The sequence below is a fragment of the Neofelis nebulosa genome, chromosome 16 (genome assembly GCF_028018385.1).
Source record: "Neofelis nebulosa isolate mNeoNeb1 chromosome 16, mNeoNeb1.pri, whole genome shotgun sequence".
In the NCBI taxonomy this organism is placed as follows: Eukaryota; Metazoa; Chordata; class Mammalia; order Carnivora; family Felidae; genus Neofelis; species Neofelis nebulosa.
In genome coordinates, this window is record NC_080797.1 from 49,280,452 (window position 1) to 49,301,022 (window position 20,571).

General features: G+C 35.6%; 1 protein-coding gene across 1 annotated transcript in view; it reads left to right on the forward strand.

Moving 5' to 3' along the window:
- BRIP1 (BRCA1 interacting helicase 1) overlaps positions 1–20,571 on the forward strand; it is a 209,866-nt gene that overhangs the window by 138,450 nt on the left and 50,845 nt on the right. Inside the window, 2 exon segments of the mRNA XM_058702531.1 lie at positions 178–337; positions 1,324–1,445. Coding sequence (XP_058558514.1) covers positions 178–337; positions 1,324–1,445 — 282 coding nt within the window.

The following is a 20,571-nucleotide window of genomic DNA, read 5'->3' on the forward strand; positions in this document are numbered from 1 at the left end:
CACTAATAACACTATGGCATATTATTGTTTTTCTCATTTTATAGATGAGAAAAAATAAAACACAGGTTATTAATTCACTTGCCATAGTCACATTGTAGTCACATTTTCTTTCAGCAAACCAAGGTAAGTTCAGTTGGACACACAAAACGTTCATTTTTTTTTCTTTTTCCTTTCCAGTTATTAGAAAAGTTAAAAGAACGTTGGCTCTCTACTGGTTTATGGCATAATCTAGAGTTGGTGAAAACAGTCATCGTAGAACCACCGGCAGGAGAAAAAATTGATTTTGATGAATTACTACAGATGTACTATGATGCAATCAAATACAAAGGAGAGAAAGGTAATTGGAAGTTATTTGATGGCCAATCAAAAAGTATTTTTTATCATAAAGAAGTTGATGCTGTCAGAATTCTTTTACCTTTTAAATGAATTTCACTTAAGAGAAATGTTATATTTTATAATCTGGGTGAAAAGAAAATAAACTGAAGAAACTCTTTTATTTGGAGTTGTTCTCCTATGGATATTTTCATTGGAGATGCCAGTTCAACTTGAGAAACAGCATATATTGAGAAACATTTAGTATAGTCTTCCCTAAACTACCTAAAATGTTTTGTGAAAGAGGATGGATGGAGTATGCATAAATATCTACCTTAGTAGCCAAATGAGTCCTGCATTTTGATATAAATAATGTACTTTATGCTTACATTCTATTACATAAGGTAAATTCGAGTTTTCAAAGCATAGCTGAAGTCTTAATTTCAAGTTTAGAGAATGTCCATAAAAAGTTTGACAGGAAGAGCTAATAGTAATAACTTATGAATAGTGCACCATCTTAAAGATACTGTAACATAATTGTCAATATTGTCAGTATGATGAGATGATACAGAGTATTCTGTGTGTATGTTTTAAATGCTTTCCAATATAACAGTGATCAGTATAATATATAGTACAAACTAGAGTTGTTTAAATCAATCTGAGGCCTTTACATTTTGGTGGTAAAAGTAATGATTGCAGTTACACTCTTAAAGATAAAACAGTTGGTGCCTAAAATTTCTCAGTCCATCTGCAAGCTAATTCTGCTCTGATGTGGTTTTTCTGTGGAAGTTATCTGGGAGATACAGTTTGTAAATTGGTTTGGTACCATATTACACAGAAATGCAATTTTGTGGCCCTTTTAAAACTTTATTTCATCATAGTTTTTTATTTTGATGTTTTAAAATTTGCTATGATGATTACTTAATTAGATCTTTTCAAAATGACAAGAATAAGCAGTTTTGAGGAATTTTAGATGTACTTTTTAAAAATATTTATTTTTTATTGCTTAAGATGGAGCCCTCTTGGTAGCAGTTTGTCGTGGTAAAGTGAGTGAGGGTCTGGATTTCTCAGATGACAATGCCCGTGCTGTCATAACAATAGGGATTCCTTTTCCGAATGTGAAAGATCTACAGGTAAGCCATCAAAGCCTTAAGTTTTATTTACCACAGAGGTTGTTGATCTTTTTCTTTTTCTTTTTTTTTTTTTTGTAGTTTTTACTTAAATTCCTATTAGTTAACATACAGTGTAATATTAGTTTTAGATGCAGAAGTTGTTTATCTTTACATAAAGTTGATTATATGTTTTTCTTATATCCTGAGATATTTAAATGCTTTGGTGACTCAGAATGAGTGAGAAAGGTTTGGTAGATATGGATTTATTTTATTTTTAACTTATATTGTCTTTTGCTCAATAAGAGTGATTTTTAAAGTGTGATCTTGGATCAGGAGTATCCAAATCACCTGGGAACTTGATAGAAATATACAGCTCAATCTGAAGCCTAGCAATTTGTGTTTTATCAAGCTCTTAGCCACAGACTTACAAAGGCTCTTCAGGGAATTCTAGGGGACTTTCTTTCTGTCTCCCTTCTCTCAGTGCTATGCCCAGCCCTGCTGATTTCAGTGATTTTAGCTGCTCCAAAATCTGATCTCTTGGACCCCAGCTCAGTAGGACCACCATACTCTGCCTGTATGTCAGTGCTCTGTGCTTTTGTCAGGAAATTATACCCAGGAAGAGAGCTAAGAATCATGGAGTTCACCTAATGGTTTCCCTTATCTCAGAGATTATAGTCTTATGCTACCTCATATCTACTCCCTGAAAGCAGTTGCTTTATCTCTTTTGTCCAGTTTTACATTTACTTAACAGTGGGAGGAGGGCTCCCAAACTGGTTATTCTGTCAAAGCCAGAAACAGGAGTTTTGCTTCATTATCACTGATTGCTAACCATTATATTTGAAAAATTATTTGCAGCAATAACTTGAAGCCTAAGGTGATGTTATTTTCCATCACGAAGGATTTTCTCTTACTCCCTGCTGGAATGTGAAGGTTCTAGCCATCTGAGACCCAGACTTCAGGTTTTCTGGCCTTTGAGCTGAGCATAATTTGTATCCCTCTTCCTAGGGTACAGTCTGTTAGGGCCTCATACCAAAGCAAGAATTCTTTCCCTTACAGTTACATTTATTAATACTTCAGCAGACACTGTGAATTATACAATGTTAACAGTAATAAACAGTATTTCTCTGGTTAGCTCCTATTCTTCCCTAACCTCTGGATTTCTTGAAAGTTTCTAAAAGTCCTTAGGAGGTTACCTAATTCTTTCAGCCTTCACTAACTTTGGTGGCTTTCACTACCTTTCTTCAAGTACTGTGACTCTTACTGAGAGTGCTGACAATCACGCCCAGAGCTCCTATCCTAAAATGGTTAATGCTGCCTCTGACTACTGATGAAATAGTTGACATCCAGTCAAGAAAACCGTTGTGTTCACTATCAACAGCTTTCATTGCCGCATTCCATTGAAGCTGAATGCTGCTGATGGTACTGCTATTGGCAGTGTTACTGTCTCTCTTTGATGTCTTATCATTTTACCATGGCCCTATATCGTTGCACTAATGCCGCTTTGTTAAAGTGGAGAGAATCCCTTTCCCTCTTTGTACCACACGTTCTCCTAATGTCTTAAATATATTTTTTTCCCTAAAACTAGCTCTTTAAATTTTTGCTTATTATCTCCTCTCTTTCTTGGACCTATGCATGAGTACTTGAGGACCATAAAAGAAGATAACTTTTTGGCTGATACTAGGTTGTACAAAATATGCTCACAAAAATAGCAAATCCTGAAGGGATTAATTTACATCAAACTCAATTGTGTTACATCTGAGAAGAGAAAGGAATGATGGTGTGGGTAGCTGTCAAAAGGGACTTTAACTTTTCCTATATTTGTTTTAGTAGAAAACAAGTTTTAAGAAAATATGGTAAGAATAAAGATGTTTATTATGTCATTCTTTGAAAAAAATTTACATTTAAAGAAAATGTTACTTGTGAACAAAATTACATTTACCTTATATTTTCTCTACTCTCACTCCCAACAACTATGATTATGGGCATTGTTTTTGCACCGGTATTGAGTTCTTACTGCTCTCTTTCCTCAGCATTATTTTTTCTCAGGCAGTGTCTCACTCTGTCATACAAAAAAGATAGCTGGTAACCTGCTCTGACATTCCTTAGTAATGGTCTTGCTTGTTACAGTTCTGCTTATCTGAATTACAATGACTGACTGTAGTTATACAGAACAGCAAAACAACAAGCTTTACTGCAATCTGGGTGCAGAGGAGGAGGGTGGTTCTAAAGAAGTTTCCCCAGTAGTTCCTGAAAGGGGCAAGTGGAGTAGACCTAAGAGTAGTCCTAACTGCAGGGACAAGGGACAGATAGAGAGGAAAATTCTTTATTGGCAATACCAGATGTAAGGGAAGTGTATTTCTTACTGCCTTATGTCTAGATCAGTTCTTCTTATGTAGCAGAGAAGTCTAAAATTTAATGGCTTAAAACAACCATCTGTTATGAGTCACACATCAATTGGTGGGGGGTGGTAGCTGGGTGGTAAATGATCTGAGTGAACTTGGCTGGGCTGCTCTGCTGATTTCAGCTGGGCTTAGTCACCCTGCTATGGTTTCACCAATGTAGGTTTGGCCCGACCGGGTCAGCTCTGCTCTACATGTATCTCATCCTTTGTATACCAGCAGACTAGCCAGAACATTTTACCATGTTTTATACCTTGTCAGAGATAGAAGAAGGCAGGCTTGATTGTGCAAATACTTTTCAAAAACCTACTTATACCACATCTGCTAACCTATTGCCCAAAGCATGTCATGTGCCTAACTAAGCCCAAAGTCTAGATCAAGGGGTGGGGTGTGGTTATTTTCTACCACACATGGCAAAGGGCTTAGAATCAAGACTCCAAAAAGGAGTTTTGGCTTTTTTTGTTTTAATAACTAAAGAATATTTATAAGGCATCCATTCAAAAGACTGATGTTTATAAGCTTTAGGAGTATAGGTATACAATTTTTATAATAATAATTAGGAAGTTCTTTTATCATTTGGAAGTGACCAGAATATAGCCATCGATACCTAAATTTTCTGAATACTTGAAATAAATCAGAACACCATTATGGGTGATTTCTTTTTTTTTTTTTTTTTCTGAACTTGGAATTAATATTTACTATATATATGATTGACAGGTTAATTGCCATAAATTACAAGAAGTACTACAAATCAATATCAAATAACTAAATGGAATAAGAAAAATGCAAAAGTCATAAAACATAATCCACAGAAAAAAGTGCAAATAACCAGAAACATATGAAAAAAAAAGATGTTCCTCCTGACCCAAGAGAGAAATGCAAATTCAAACAATGAGATATCTGTCTTGGAAAAGATTGAAATGAGTAATGATGCCAGTGATGGAAATAGACTATTTTAGAAGGTGGAAGTGTAAGTTAACACACTCTACTGAGAGCAGTTGGAAATATCTATTTAAAGAAACGTCAGTTTCAGAATTAAGCTATTGATAAATTTTGGAATCAGATACACCATGTTTAAGAATTTTTCCTGAAGGGGCGCCTGGGTGGCTGAGTGGGTTAAGCGGCCAACTTCAGCTCAGGTCATGATCTCGCGGTCTGTGAGTTCGAGCCCCGCGTCGGACTCTGTGCTGACAGCTCAGAGCCTGGAGCCTGTTTCAGATTCTGTGTCTCCCTCTCTCTGACCCTCCCCTGTTCATGCTCTGTCTCTCTCTGTCTCAAAAATAAAATAAACGTTAAAAAAAAAAAAAAAAATTAAGAATTTTTCCTGAAGAAATAGTTGTACAAATGTAGGAAGATATATGTTTATAGGTATTAATTGCACTTTTGTTTTCATATAAAAAAATTGGCAACCACCTAATTGCCTATCAACTGAAATCTAGCTAAAAAGCATATAGCAGTTGTCTATTGACTATCACACATTTGCGGAAATAGTAAGTTATATCTATACATACTGACAAGGAATGATAACTGATAAGTGATTTTTAATGGTCAAAATGTGTATAATCTGAACACATTTTTTGTAAAATACATGGATAAATCTTGAGTGTGTATCTTAAAAAATCCAAAAGAGTACACATCAAAGCGAAACCTATGATTCTCTCTTGGGAGTGAAACTATGGAAAAGTAATCTTCAACTTCATCTATTCTATATTGCTTAGTTATTTTACAGTGGGCATGTAACACCCTTGTTACCAGAAAAATACATAAATTTATATAATTTTAGATATATAAGTTTATATATTTTAAAATATATAATACATAATTTTTGAAGACAGAAATTAATGCTGTTAATGCCGTTGAATAACTGTTATTGATATATTTACCAGACACCTCACTGACACCTGCTAGAGTAACTCAAAATTGTTTAAAAGTTCATTTCAAGTTATAAGCAAGGTGGTGTATTAGTAGACAATATGTGGAGCATTCGTAGAGAGTAGTATAAAACTTTAAATGAAGGGATGAAGCAATAAAAATAGAATATTGAAGAATGGTAATTATTTGGGAAATTTTAATGGCTAGATTATATGACATTCCAGGTTCTTTGTAACATCAGTGCTCAGTACACCACATTTTGCTCTGTAGTTGCAATTATGCTTACTGATGATTCTCAAAATGTATAAAAAATTCTCTGATTCTCGAAATGTATAAAAAATCAGCACAAATCATCTTCAGTAGTTCTCTCTGATCACTACCAGGGATCCATATTTCTTGTATCAAGTAGAAAGAAGCGTTCTTTTTTTTTTTTTTAATTTCATTTTTTATTTTTTAAAATTTAATTCCAAATTAGTTAGCATATAGTGCAACAATGATTTCAGGAGTAGATTCCTTAGTGCCCCTTACCCATTTAGCCCATCCCCCCTCCCATAACCCTCAGTTTGTTCTCCATATTTATGAGTCTCTTCTGTTTTGTCCCCCTCCCTTTTTTTTATATTATTTTTGTTTCCCTTTCCTTATGTTCATCTGTTTTGTCTCTTAAAGTCTTCATATGTGTGAAGTCATATGATTTTTGTCTTTCTCTGACTAATTTCACTTAGCATAATACCCTCCAGTTCCATCCACATAGTTGCAAATGACAAGATTTCATTCTTTTGGATTGCCGAGTAGTACTCCATTGTATATATATATATATATACCATATCTTCTTTATCCATTCATCCATTGATGGACATTTGGGCTCTTTCCATACTTTGGCTATTGTTGATAGTACTGCTATAAACATGGGGGTGCATGTGTCCCTTCGAAACAGCACCCTGTATCCCATGGATAAATGCCTAGTAGTACAATTGCTGGGTCGTAGGTTAGTTCTATTTTTAGTTTTTTGAGGAACCTCCATACTGTTTTCCAGAGTGCCTGCACCAGCTTGCATTCCCAATGGGTGATTTCTTAAAATTCGTAAGTGATCCAACAAGTTATTGAAGATATTTATTTCGGATAAAAAAGGAAAAAAATATATAAATTAAATTTATAAATTATAAATTTATAATTATGAATTAAATATATTTAATAATTAAATATATTATATATTAAATAACTAAGTATATTATATTTTTATATATTGTATATTATATATATTAAATATATTTAATTTAATTTATAAATAAAATATAAAAGAATAAAAATATAAACATATACATATACAAATATACATATACATATATACAAATATAAACAAAATATAAAAGAAATACAAAAGTTTGATAATTAAGTCACTTCATTTTTTTTGTTTTTGCCTATGCTTTTGGTGGCATATTTAGGAAACTTGACAAATCTAGGCCATGCAGATCTGTCCCAGTTTTCTTCAAAGAGTTTCATAGTTTGAACTCTGAAATTTAGATACGTGATCCCATTTGAGTAAAATTTTTTTAATGTTTATTTATTTTGGGAGAGAGAGTACGAGCAGGGGAGGGGCAGAGAGAGAGAGAGGGAAGGGGAGAGAGAGAGAGAGAGAGAGAGAGAGAGAGAGAGAGAGAATGAATGAATGAATTCCAAGCAGCCTCTGCACTGTCAGTGCAGAGGCCTACGCTGGGCTGGATCCCACAAACCAAACCGTAAGATCATGACCTTAGCCTAAACCAAGAGTTGGACAGTTAACTGCCTAAGCCACCTAGGTGCCCTGAGTAAATTTTTGTATATGACGTAAGATAAGAGTTCAGCTTCCTTATATCTGAAATGAGTCACTTATAGACACCGTATAGTTTTTTTAATTCATCCAGCCAAATTCTGCCTTTCTGTTGGAGAGTTTAATCTATTCACAAAGTAATTACTGATAAGGAAGGACTTAGTTCTACTATTTAGCTATTTGTTTTCTGTGCTTTTTGTTTCTCAGTTGCTTTGGTATTACCCCTTTTTGTATTTAGTTGGTTTTTTTTGTTGTGTACTATTTTGGTCCCCTTCTTTTCTTTTGTGTACATTGTTTAGTTATTAGTATTACCTTGGGGATTACAAGTAACATCTTAACCTCTGTCCTTCCTGTTTTATATCATTACTGTCATAGATTGCATTTTTATACATTGTATGCTCATTAACATAATTTATAATTATTGTTTTACACATTTGCCTTTTAAATCATGTAGAAAAAAAGAATTACAAACTAAAAGTATAATAATACTGGCTTGTATGTTTAACTACACAGTTCTCTTTACCAGTGCCCTTTATTACTTCCTTTACTTCCTTTACTACAGTAGGAAGTATTAAGCTAAACTGAAGTACTTCCTACTATATTGCCTTCATTATATTATATTTTAGTGTTTATAAATGCACTTTGTAATCTGCTATATGGTGTACTTCAAGGATTAGGATAATTTCTTAAACATCTTTGTCTCTATAATTGGAATGTAGTGAGTGTTCAATAAATGTTGATTTTATTAACACTTAATATAAACTCATTTAATGTATTTAAGTCTTAAATACATATATTTTCATATTTAAACATTCATATTTAAACATGTTTCATATTTAAACATTTAAATATATTTATTATATTTAAGTATTAAGTATATTCAATATATTGATTGAAATAAATTAAAATAGAACTAAAAGTTAAATATGTATTAATATTCAGGCATACCTCTTTTTTAAATTTTTTCTTTTAGTTTAAATTTTTGTTTGTTAACATTCAGTGCAATATTGGTTTCAGGAGTAGAATTCAGTGATTCACACATACAACACCCAGTGCTCATCACAAGTGCCCTCCTTAGTACCCATCACCCACCTAGCCCATCTCCTGCCCACCTCCCTCTGTCAACCCATAGTTTGTTCTCTAGCATTAAGAGTCTCTTGTGGTTTTTCTCTCTTCTCCCCACTGCTTCTCATATATTTATCTGTTTTGTTTCCTAAATTCCACATAGGAGTAAAATCACATGGTATTTGTCTTTCTCTGAGTAACTTATTTTGCTTACTATAATACATTCTAGCTTCATCCATGATATTGCAGATGGCAAGATTTCATTCTTTTTGTTGGATGAGTAATATTCCATCATATACACATATATGCCACATCTTCTTTATCCATTCATCATGTGTTTTGATTACTCCACTAACTGGCTGTTCCTCCCTCTCTCACCCTCTTCTTGGGCCTATTTCCTGAGATACCACAATACTGAAATTGGTACACTTCTCCCCCTCTTCTTTGGCCTGTTTCCTGAGACACCACAATATTGAAATTGGTACAGTTAATAACCTTTCAGTGACCTCTAAGTGTTCAAGTGTCACATGTCTCACTTTAAATCAAAAGCTAGAAATGATTAAGCTTGGTGAGGTAAGCATGTCGAAAGCTGAGATACGCTGAAAGCTGGGCCTCTTGTGTCAAACAGTTAGCCAAGTTGTGAATGTAAAGCAAAAGTTCTTGAAGGAAATTTAAAGTGCTACTCCAGTGAACACAAAAACGATAAGCAAAACAGCCTTATTGCTGATGGAGAAAGTTTTTTTGGTCTGGATAGAAGATCAAACCAGCCACAACATTCTCTTAAGCCAACACCTAATCCAGAGTAAGGCCTTAATTATCTTTAATTCTATGAAGGATGAGAGAGGTGAGGAAGAAAAGTTTGAAGCTAGCAGAGGTTGGTTCATGAAGACATCTTCATAATATCAAAGTGCAAGGTGAAGCAGCAAGTGCTCATGTAGAAGCAGCAAATTATCCAGAAGATCTAGCAAAGATAATTAATCAAGGTGGCTACACTGAACAACAGGTTTTCAATGTAGATGAAACAACCTTATACTGGAAAAAGAGGCCATCTAGTATTGGAACATCTAGAAAAGAGAAGTCAATTCCTGGCTTCAAAGCTTCAAAGGATGGGCTGACTTTTCTTAGTGGCTAATGCAACTGGTGACTTTAAGCTGAAGCCAGTGCTCATTTCCCATTCCAAAAATCTTGGGGCCCATAAGAATTATGTTCTTGCTCTATAAATGCTTGTGCTTGTGCTCTATAAATGGAGCAACAAAGCTTGGATGACAACACATCTATTTACAACATGGTTTACTGAATATTCTAAGCCCACTCCTGAGACCTACTAATCAGAAAAAAAGAAAAAAAAAGATTACTTTCAAAATATGACTGCTCATTGACAACGCACCTGGACACCCAAGAGCTCTGATGGAGAAATGCAATGAGATTAATGTTGTTTTCATGCCTGCTAATACCACATTCATTCTGCACTCATGGATCAAGGAGTAATTTTGACTTTCAAGTCTTACTATTTAAGAAATACATTTTTATAAGGCAATAGCTGCCATTGATAGGGATTTCTCTAATGGATCTGGGCAAGGTCAACTGAAAACCTGCTGGAAAGGATTCATTATTATAGATGCCAATAAGAACATTCATGATTCATGGGAAGAGGTCAAAATATCAGCATTAACAGGAGTTTGGAAGGAGTTGATACCAACCCTCAGAGATGACTTTGAGGGACTCAAGACTTCAGTGGAGGGGTGCCTAGGTGGCTCAGTTGGTTGGACACCCAACTTCAGCTCAGGTCATGATCTCGCAGTTCATGAGTTCAAGCCCCACATCAGACTCTATGCTGACAGCTCAGAGTCTGGAGCCTGCTTCAGATTCTGTGTCCCCACCTCTCTTCTGCCCCTTTCCCTCCCCCACTCCCACTCTCTCTCTCTCCCTATGTCAAAAATAAACATTAAATTTTTTAAAAAAATTATAAAAAAGACTTCACTGGAAATGTGGTAGAAATACTAAGAGAACTAGAGTTAGAAGTAGAACCTGAGGATGTGACTGAATTCCTGCAATCTCATGATAAGAATTTAATGGAAAAGGAATTGCTTCGTATGGATGAGCAATGTAATCTCCTAGTGAAGATGCTGTGAAGATTGTTGAAGTGACAGCACAAGATTTAGAATATTACATTAACTTAGTTGGTAAAGAAGTGGCAGGGTTTGAGAGAATGGATTCACAATTTTGAAAGAAATTCCACTGTGGGTAAAATGCTATGAAATAGCACCATGTGCTATAGAGAGAGTTCATGAAAGCAAGAATCAATCAATATGACAGACTTCATTGTTGTCATATTTTAAGAAATTGCCATAGCCACCCCAGCCTTTAGCAACCACTACCCTGGTCAGTCAGCAGCCATCAACACTGAGGGAGGAACCCCACCAGCAGAAAGATTTTGACTCACTGAGACGATGATTAGCACTTTTAGCAATTAAGGCATTAATGTTGTTTTTTTTTTTTTTAAGACATAATGCTATTGCACCCTTAATAGACTACAGTATAGTGTAAATATAACTTTTATATGTACTGAGAAATGAAAATTCACTTGACTCATTTTATTTTCATATTTGCTTTATCACAGTGGTCTGGAATCAAACCCATAATATCTCTGAGGTGTCTATTTCTATTTAATATAAGTTATTAAAATAGTATTTAGTTTTGTTGTTTGTTTTACTTGACACTGTTATTTAAAAACAACAATCCTAAGGCACATGGGTGGCTCAGTCAATGGAACATCCAACTCTTGGTTTTGGCTCAGTTCATCTCATGGTTCATGGGTTCAAGCCCCACTTTGGGCTGTGCACTGATAGCATGGAGCCTGCTTGGGATTCTCTCTCTTTTTCTGTCTCTGCCTCTTTCCTGTACATGTGCACGTGCGCTCTCTCTCTCTCTCTCTCTCTCTCAAAAATAAATCTTAAAAAAATTTTTTTTAATCTTTATTTATTTTTGAGAGAGAGACAGAGTGTGAGCAGGGGAGGAGGAGAGAGAGAAGGAGACACAGAATCTGAAGCAGGCTCCAGGCCCTGAGCTGTCAGCACAGAGCCCGACGCGGGACTCGAACTCACAAACCGTGAGATCATGACCTGAGCTGAAGTCGGACGCTCAACTGAGCCACCCAGACACCCCTCTAAATAAGTAAACTTTAAAAAAATCCTCCAGTTCTATATACTTTAATTAAAACATGGTAATGATAGTAATCATTATTAGATGATAATAGGACATTAGTGAACATTAATATGACTTAAATGAGGCAACATGGTGTGTTGTTACAGTCATTAAAGGAGTTACAGAAGAAAATGCTCAATCCCAGTACCATTTTATACTAATACATAGTAGAACATCATAAATGAAGGGGGTGTCTTATATTGGTTATACTGATTGTCACTCTTTATATATTATTTTTCTGTTGCTGCATTAATATGATCACATAGTAGCTTAAAACAATACACATTTCTTAAATGTCACAGTTTCTGTAGGGCAGGCATGTAGGTATGGCTTAACCAGCTTCTCTCCTCAGGTGTCGCGGCCGGCGCGACAAACACCGAGGTCAGGGTCCTGAGGGTAGGGGAATGCAAGAAAAAAAGAGAGAAGAGAAAGTTTGGGAACAGGAGGGTCCCCTGGGCTGATGGCCCAAGTGACGGCTTTATTGTTGCTGTACATAATCTTTTATAACCAGACTCTTATGGGTTAGGTCATTCTAAGAATAAACAGGTTTCACATAATTGCTGCCCACCAAAACATTTAGTTCTGTGTTTCTTGTGCATTTTCTAGATGGGTCACAAGACCTTGTTGATAAGATTGCTAGCAAAACACAATTCCCATGTTTGTTTCTATCTGACTCGGGGTAGAAAAAGGGAGGTAGCATTACTGCCAACACCTGCAGACCACAGGCTTCAGGAATTAACTTTCTCAGCCTTGACAAGGCTTTCGTATGCCCTTGAAAGTGGGGGAATGGGAGGGGGGACCACCGGGTTGGCTTGAGTCAACGCGGAACATTGCTCGACCTGGTCTCAGCCTGGTACTGGGGCCCGGCCCCCCACATCAGGCTTCCACAGGTTGCAGCCAAAATGTTGGCTGGGTTGCGTTCTTATCTGGACCTTGGGGTCTTCTTCCAAGCTCATCCAGGATGTTGGCAGAATTCAGTTCCTTACGGTTGTAGGACTGATCCAACCAGGGGCAACTCTTATCTCAGGCTATGCAGAGTTCCTTGCCCTGTGGCCTTCTCACAAGCCCTCTCACCACATGGCAGTTAACTTCTTCACAAGGTCAACAAGGTAGATAAGAAGCAAGTCACAATCTGCTCATACTTAAGGTGAGAAGATTATATAAGACACAACTCTCTGAGTCACCTTATGGTATGTTTGCCATATTCTTGTTTTTGGTAAAATGAGATGATGAACTAAATGATTTCCATAAATGGCTCTTCCAAAACTAAAATAGTGCTTCAAATTACTTACTAGACTATAACTTAGGACTTTATTAATAGGACTTTTATATTAATACTCAGTCTATCACACAGAAATAAGTGGAAGCTATTTATATTGAAAACCTTAAATACTACAGCTTCTGGAAATGAAATAATCTATTTCTACATTATTTTCTTCATTGTTTCATTTGAATTCATATTTTAGAAGATTAAGATCAGTGTCTGAGTTAGAAAAGTGATTTGAGTGGGAAAAAGAGCAGTGACATTAATTTTATGATACTAAAATTTTCTTCTTAAATTTGAGACACAGATTATGGAAATAAAAATGAAAATACAGTTTAAAATACTAACTTAAGACTCTTATAGTCTCAGTTGCAGAGTTTGGCTTTTAGAGAAGCAGGAAAATGTATGTTAGAGCCAAAAATATGACTTCTTTGGCTGTGACCAGGATTTCCTCTTCCCACCTTGGGGACTAGAAAGTAGAGGTAGGAAAATTTCATTTTGGAGCCAAGTGTGACTTGTTTAGTTCAAGTCATAATTTATTGCACATACCTCAGGGACCTGAAAATAAAGAAACCCACTATGAAATGTTGATAATGGGCCACTCTGAAGGGCAAGCATTAAGCTAACTTTCCCAGTGAGGGTTTTTTTCACTTCCACTTTTCCCAGATGCTTCTGATCATTCTATAAGGACATACTTAATCGTGTAATAGTTAAAAAGAAAACTTTCTGTGCACTAAACCATAGTATTTGAGGGGCAGGAAAGTGAACCAAGGCCTTTATATGATTAGATGTCGGTGGAAAAGTATAACTGAAAGAAAAGTTTTTTTAATGCGGTTAAGTCACAGTATAACAAGGCTGCCATTTAATGGATATCTAAAGCAAATCCTTTGGCCAATTAGTATGATCTAAAAGCTACAAAAACCTTCAACTTTCTAATTCAGACATCTACATCTCAAATTGGTGGCATATTCATAATTTGTGAGACATTATAAGGTACAATATTTAGATTTTAAAATTAAATTTTATTTATATTCCTTAACATAGTTTGGTAGTATATAGAATTTTTTTTTTTTGTGGATATTGTGCCTTTAATTCCCCTGTGGAAAATTCATAAAACCACAGAATATGGCAAAAAAATTTTATACTTCAAAAATGTTCAAGTGGTATTTTAGATTTTTATAATTGGTTTCATAAAATTTGATGGTAACATTCAATTTCAGAAGTGCTCTTATAGCAATTGAAATAACTTAAGATGATAAATTTTATGTGCTTATTATTTTTCTTTATTAATATAGTATGTTGAGTTATTAAAATTGATTTTATTTGGAAACTATTTACAATTCAGAGGATGATCTGATTAGTTATCTTAGTTTTGACATACAGTAACTATTATTTTTTTTAGCAAACTTCTCTTAGCTCTGAAGGTACTGAACTATATGAATATATTATTTTAATCAATTTTTAAAAGTTATACTCATAATTGAAAAATACAGGCATGTTAAATTAGTTATTGACTTTATAACAAACATGTATAAATTTATAGACTTTCATGCATCCTTTGCATTTTATAAACCTCAGAAAAGGGCTTGTTAGCCTTTGCATGCCCCCAGAAGATAACACCATTGGGGTGCCTGGGTGGCTAAGTCAGTTAAGTCCAACTTCAGCTCAGGTTGCGATCTCATGGTTTGTGAGTTCCAGCCCTGCATCGGGCTCTCTGCTGTCACAACAGAGCCCGCTTTGCATCCTTTGCCCCTCCCTCCCCTGCTCACACTCTCTCTCTCTCAAAAATAAACATTTTAAAAAAGATATCAGCGTTAATAAAACAGTGCACATTAAACCACATTCAACCAGTGTTTTCAAGTGTCAAAGTACTTAAAAAAAATTTTTTTTAATGTTTATTTTTTATGAGAGCGAGAGAGAGCAAGCATGAGTCGGACTGAGCCACCTCAAGTATCAAAGTATTATTAGATGATAGCAATATATGAATTCTTAAATCTGACATTTCTTTTTAAGGAGATTGTTGTTGATTCTTCATTATTCCTTGTTCCTTTGGCAGCAGTGTGTATATTCATCAGTAGATGAATGAAGGCAGGAATGTAAAGGGCTATAGTATATCAAGACAAACAATTTCGGAAACAGAAACTATTCTTAATTTTAAGTAGGTTTATCTATTCCTTTTGTATCACTTCCATAATTGTGCTGATGATCTTGAGTATTGTAGCGTTCATGTATTCATTCATGTAATAAGTTTCTACAAAGAGCCTAATTTGTACTAAATACAGTAGATATAAAAATGAACGTGATGCTGGGGTACCTGGGTGGCTCAGTCGGTAAGTGTCCGACTTTGGCTCAGGTCATGATCTCACGGTTCATGAGTTCGAGTCCTGCATCGGGCTCTGTGCTGACAGCTCAGAGCCTGGAGCTGCTTCGGGTTCTGTGTCTCCCTCTCTCTCTGCTCCTACCCCACTCACACTCTGTCTCTCTCTCAAAAATAAATAAACCTTAAAAAAAATTTTTTTTAAATGAACATGATGCTATCTCTATACTACTAAAGTCTTTAGTGAAGGACATGAATGTATTACAGTGTTTGGTGGGATTGAATCTGAGTGTTCAAATGCTTAGAGAAAGTAAAATTAAGGAATACCTTTCTTTCACCTGTCATCCAGATATCCATTTACTTAGGTTTGCCTAAAATAGATGGAGACAGAGAGATGAGATTTGAATCTTGTCTACAATGATATTGAAGCATACAAACATTTGATAAAATGGAATGGCCTTCACCAAAGGTCAGATTACAATAAGACTATTAATATCGTTAAGACTATTCAGAATACCGAAACAACCATTTTTTTAAATATCTGCCAAGAGTACCAAGTACTTTAATAGACTGGTGACACAGTGAACCACTATACAGATTATAGCCCTCTGACTCATGTAACTTACAGTCTAGCAAGGAATAGTGACATTAAAATAATGAAGTTAATTACAGTCATGATAAAGGCTGTAAGAAAAAGTCACAAGAACTATGAGAATGTATAACAGGATCCTGAGCTAGTGTTTGTGGGTAAAGAAAGACTTCCTGAGGAAGTGATATTTAGGCTGACACTTAAATACTGTCCTAGAAGGCTAAGACTTATATAGATGAACAGAATGGGTAAGAGTATTCTCAGCAGAAAGAGTGGCCTATGCTAAGGCTCTAAGGTGTGAAAGAGGATAAGCAGTTTCCAGGAATTGAAAGAGGCTGAGGTGGAGAGTGGGGGAGAATGGCATGTGAATAGAGACTGGGAGAGATATTAAGGAGCCAAATCATTTAGGACTCTGTATGCCATTTTAAGGATTTGAGACTATTCTAAGCCAAGGGAAATTCTAAGCTGTCCTGTGGGAAACCAGATCTGGGAATAGAGCCTGAGGTCAGAGTGTAGTGGATTTTTAGTTATAGTGTAGCATCTGATACAGAAACCCACCTGGATCTAGCCCCAATAATAACATGTGGTTACCCAGGGGAAATGGCTATGTGTATAAACTTAAAGGGCTGTAATACTAAACTCCCAACATTTAGGAGTTCAGCAATTTGCTGTCGGAATTTTTGGAAACACTTAGACCAAAGCACAGATATGGAAGAAAAACCATGTCACCTCTGAAGGTCTAGAATGAGTTTATCCTCAATCACTTAAACATTTTTTTCCTCCTCAGAACGCTTTTTTTTTTTTCAAGATAGTTTGGCCAAAAGTATTATTAAAGTAGGTTTTAAGTGCACTTTGAAATAACAAAATTAGAATCTAGTTTAAATCTAATTATTCCATGTGGGTTGACAACTTGTAATTTGCTGTGGACAGTGAAAACTGAGATAACCAAACCCTTGTTCCCATCCTTTTTTAAAAACAAACAAGCATAAAAACACAAAAATAAATGGCTGAGGTATTTTTAATTTTTAAATTAAAAAATTCCCATATTTCTTAAAGGAATGTTTTGGGATCAGGGGAAGAAACATTTAAAATCACAAAATTTCAAGCAGTTTTCATTAGCCTTTTTCCTTCTTTTTCTCCCAATAATCATGTCATTCTAGTTCGGGGGGAGGGGGGCAAATAAAAAGCCATGCCTGAATATAGCTACAAATTAAAGCTTTGGACATTTAACAAATAAAAACTTTTGGTTTATGAAAATTTTTGAAATTATATTTTCTTATGTGCATCTTGTTGGCAAGAACAAGAACTTTATTGACTTTTGTATTTTACTTTTGTTCTCATAGTAGGTTGAAGGCTTTAAAAGTGATATTATCACCCTGGGAACTTATGAGGTTGATTGACACATTACTTCCAGTGGCCTAGAGCATAATCAGCACCACTGACCTCAAGGGAAGTGGTGGAATTGACTTTTAACTTCTCTGAAAGTTTTCTTTTTCTTTAGAGTAGAATTTTTTGTTGCAGTGGATTTTGGCCTATTTATATTTACTTAATCAAATCCCCTCGTTGTGAGCAATGTTCTGTGCATTGTAGGATGTTTGGCAGCATCTCTGGCCTTTACCTATAGATGCCAGTAGCAGACCCTTCTCTCCTCACTAGTTGTGACAACCAAAAATGTCTGTAGACATTGCCAAAATCTTTTGGTAGACAAAATCAATGTCAGTTGAGCACCACTGCTTTATATAATAAAGCATAGGAGCAGCTGGGTAATTAAGTCAGTTGAGCATCTGACTCAACTTTGGCTCAGGTCACGATCCTTGGGTCATGGGATTGAGCCCTGCATAGGGTGCTGAGCACGGTAAATGCTCAAGATTTTCTCTCTCTCTCTTCCCCTCTGCCCCTCTACCCTGCTCATGCTGTCTCTCTCTAAAAATATTTATGTGTGATATATATAAATATATATATAGAGAGAGAGAGACATATGAGTGTGTGTCATGAATTAAAATGAGCAATCTGTTTATCTTTTAATTATTTTTTATCAAGTTGAAAAAAGTTCAATAAAGCTTTTACTAAGAGCCTAATTTATACAAAATACAGTTGTTTCTTATATTAACAATATCTTGGCTTCTACCCCATTCCCAGCCCTTGCTTCTGAGAGGCAGCAAATTTTGCTTCTTTTAGCTATTTTTGTCTGGTATTTACTCCATATTTTATCTTTATTTAATCAGTTTTAGACCTAAGTATTTATTTGTTATATTGAGATAAGGATTTTAGCTTACTATATACCTTTTCTTTCTTTTTCCTCCTAACATAGTTACATCACGTTTTAAAAATTAAATCCATAATCAATATTCACATCATGACTATGAAAATATTGTTCATTGTAGCCAAATAATTTCCTTCCTTTCTTGAACTTTTTATCTTCCTATTAATAATGCCCTCTGTCCTTTTTTCCTTTTCAAAAGATATTTGTTTTGGGTGTTTTGGGTTTTTTTTTTTTAGGTTTATTTATTTATTTTGAGAGAGACAGAGAGAGCATGATCAGGGGAGGGGCAGAGAGGGAAAAAGAGAATCCGAAGAAGGCTCAGTTCTGTCAGCGCAGAGCCCCATGTGGGGCTCAATCTTAACCAACTGAGCCACCTAGGTGCCCCTAAAAGATCTTTAAATTAATTTTGGGTCACCCTTCAATGAATATATGCAACACCTCTCAATACAGTTTTCCTATCAGATCTGTGAGATAATAGGTCAGTCCTTTTTTTCCCTCTGAAGACATTGCTCCTGAAGCCTCCTGATCTCCTACTTCAATCAAGCAAGACCAAGTTGTTCTTTAGCCCACTTAACTGCCAGATTCCTGAGATTTCCTTTTGCTGTCATCCTGGGAATTTGATTTGCCTATCTTCTGTGTTGGATCATAAGTTTCCTGAGTCTCAAATCTTCCTAAATGTTTTCATCTTCATAGTACAGTCCTCTGGCAGTTTATCTATACTTTCATTTCCTGAGCTTTTTTGGACTCCTGCTGGCCTAACTGGCTTATTTCCCATCAGTAGCTCTGTGGGTACTTTGGTTTGAACTTTCACCTCTCTGCTCAGTCATACACCTTTTGTCCATCTGCTTTTCACATTCATGTATCAGGTTTTGAGTTTGCAGATGTCTTAGTTTAATTGAAGATGAAGACTGTTTCTCTTATTTGTCTTTTAAGTTTGGAGAAGTTTTTATGTCTTTCTTTTTTCCTTTCTGAAACTAGAAGTCTTCATTACTTTGTAAGATTAAGTATGGGATTTTAAAATGTTGTGATCCCAGGGGTGCCTGGGTGGCTCAGTCAGTTAAAAGTCCAACTCTTGATTTCGGCTCAGGTCATGATCTCATGGTTTGGTGGGTTCTAGCCCCACATCAGGCTCCATGCTGATGGTGTGGAGCCTGCTTAGGATTCTCTCTCTCCCTCCCTCTCTCTCTCTGCCCCTCCCTCACTCCCGCTGTCTCTGTCTCTCTCAAAAATAAATAAACTTAAAAACTTAAATAAATAAAAAATAAATACATAAATAAATACATAAATAAAATCTATGATCCTGTATACTTTATTCCCACACTTCTACAAGCACATTTGAGAAGCTCTAAATCAAATATTCCTAACAATAATATTGTAAAGGTAGAAAGTAATAATTGTTCTAAAAAATCAAGTATATACTTATATTTGAAAGATAAATTTGGATGTAATAAAAATCTAGGTGGAGAAAGTATCATAATTCATTTGTTGGGCTGTGGAGGTAATAAGTTTCAAGGTTTTAAGTGTATTGCAGTATTTTTCAGTACTTCTATAATCTTTGTTACATGCATACTTTCTTGTGACCATGTTTGTTTTTAAATGTCACAGTGTTTAATCATGTGAAATCTGAGTCTGAGCCTCCTCTTACTGTGATTACCTTCTACTTTCTATGCCTGCCATTGCCATAAAACTTTTATCCAGCACCCCCTCTCCCACCCCACTCCACCCCAGGGCCAAAGTGCTTATTAGTATTGCATTTTCTAGCATCTACAAGCTTCTTCCATGAGAGATCTTGCCATCCAGAGATACATAGGAGTAGGTGCAGGTTTCTGTCACTTGCTGAATGCAGCACTACTCATTCCCTTAACAAAGCCTTTTTTTTTATTAAAAAAAATTTTTTTTTAATGTTTGTTTATTTTTGAGATGGAGAGAGAGAGCATGAGCAGGGGAAGGGCAGGGAGAGAGGGAGACACAGAATCAGAAGCAGGCTCCAGGCTCTGAGCTGTCAGCACAGAGCCCAATGTAGGGCTTGAACTCACAAACTGCGAGATCATGACCTAAGCTGAAGTTGGACGCTGAACCAACTGAGCCACCCAGGTGCCCCATCAAAGCCTCTTAATATTAGCTTATTCCTTTAAGAGCCTGGAGTTCCATTTACAGCCTCACATTGCTTTCTTACATATGATATTACTTCATTTTATTGGTTGTTATTGCTAGACAAGTTTATTCATAGTGAGGGAAGCTCTAGATCGTAAGATATGCGAATGAGATAATATTCAGACTAATAAAGTAGCAGTCATGCATTCATTCCATAGATTATATCACTAATGTATTTTATATGTATATAGTTCAAATACAGCTCATGGGTTG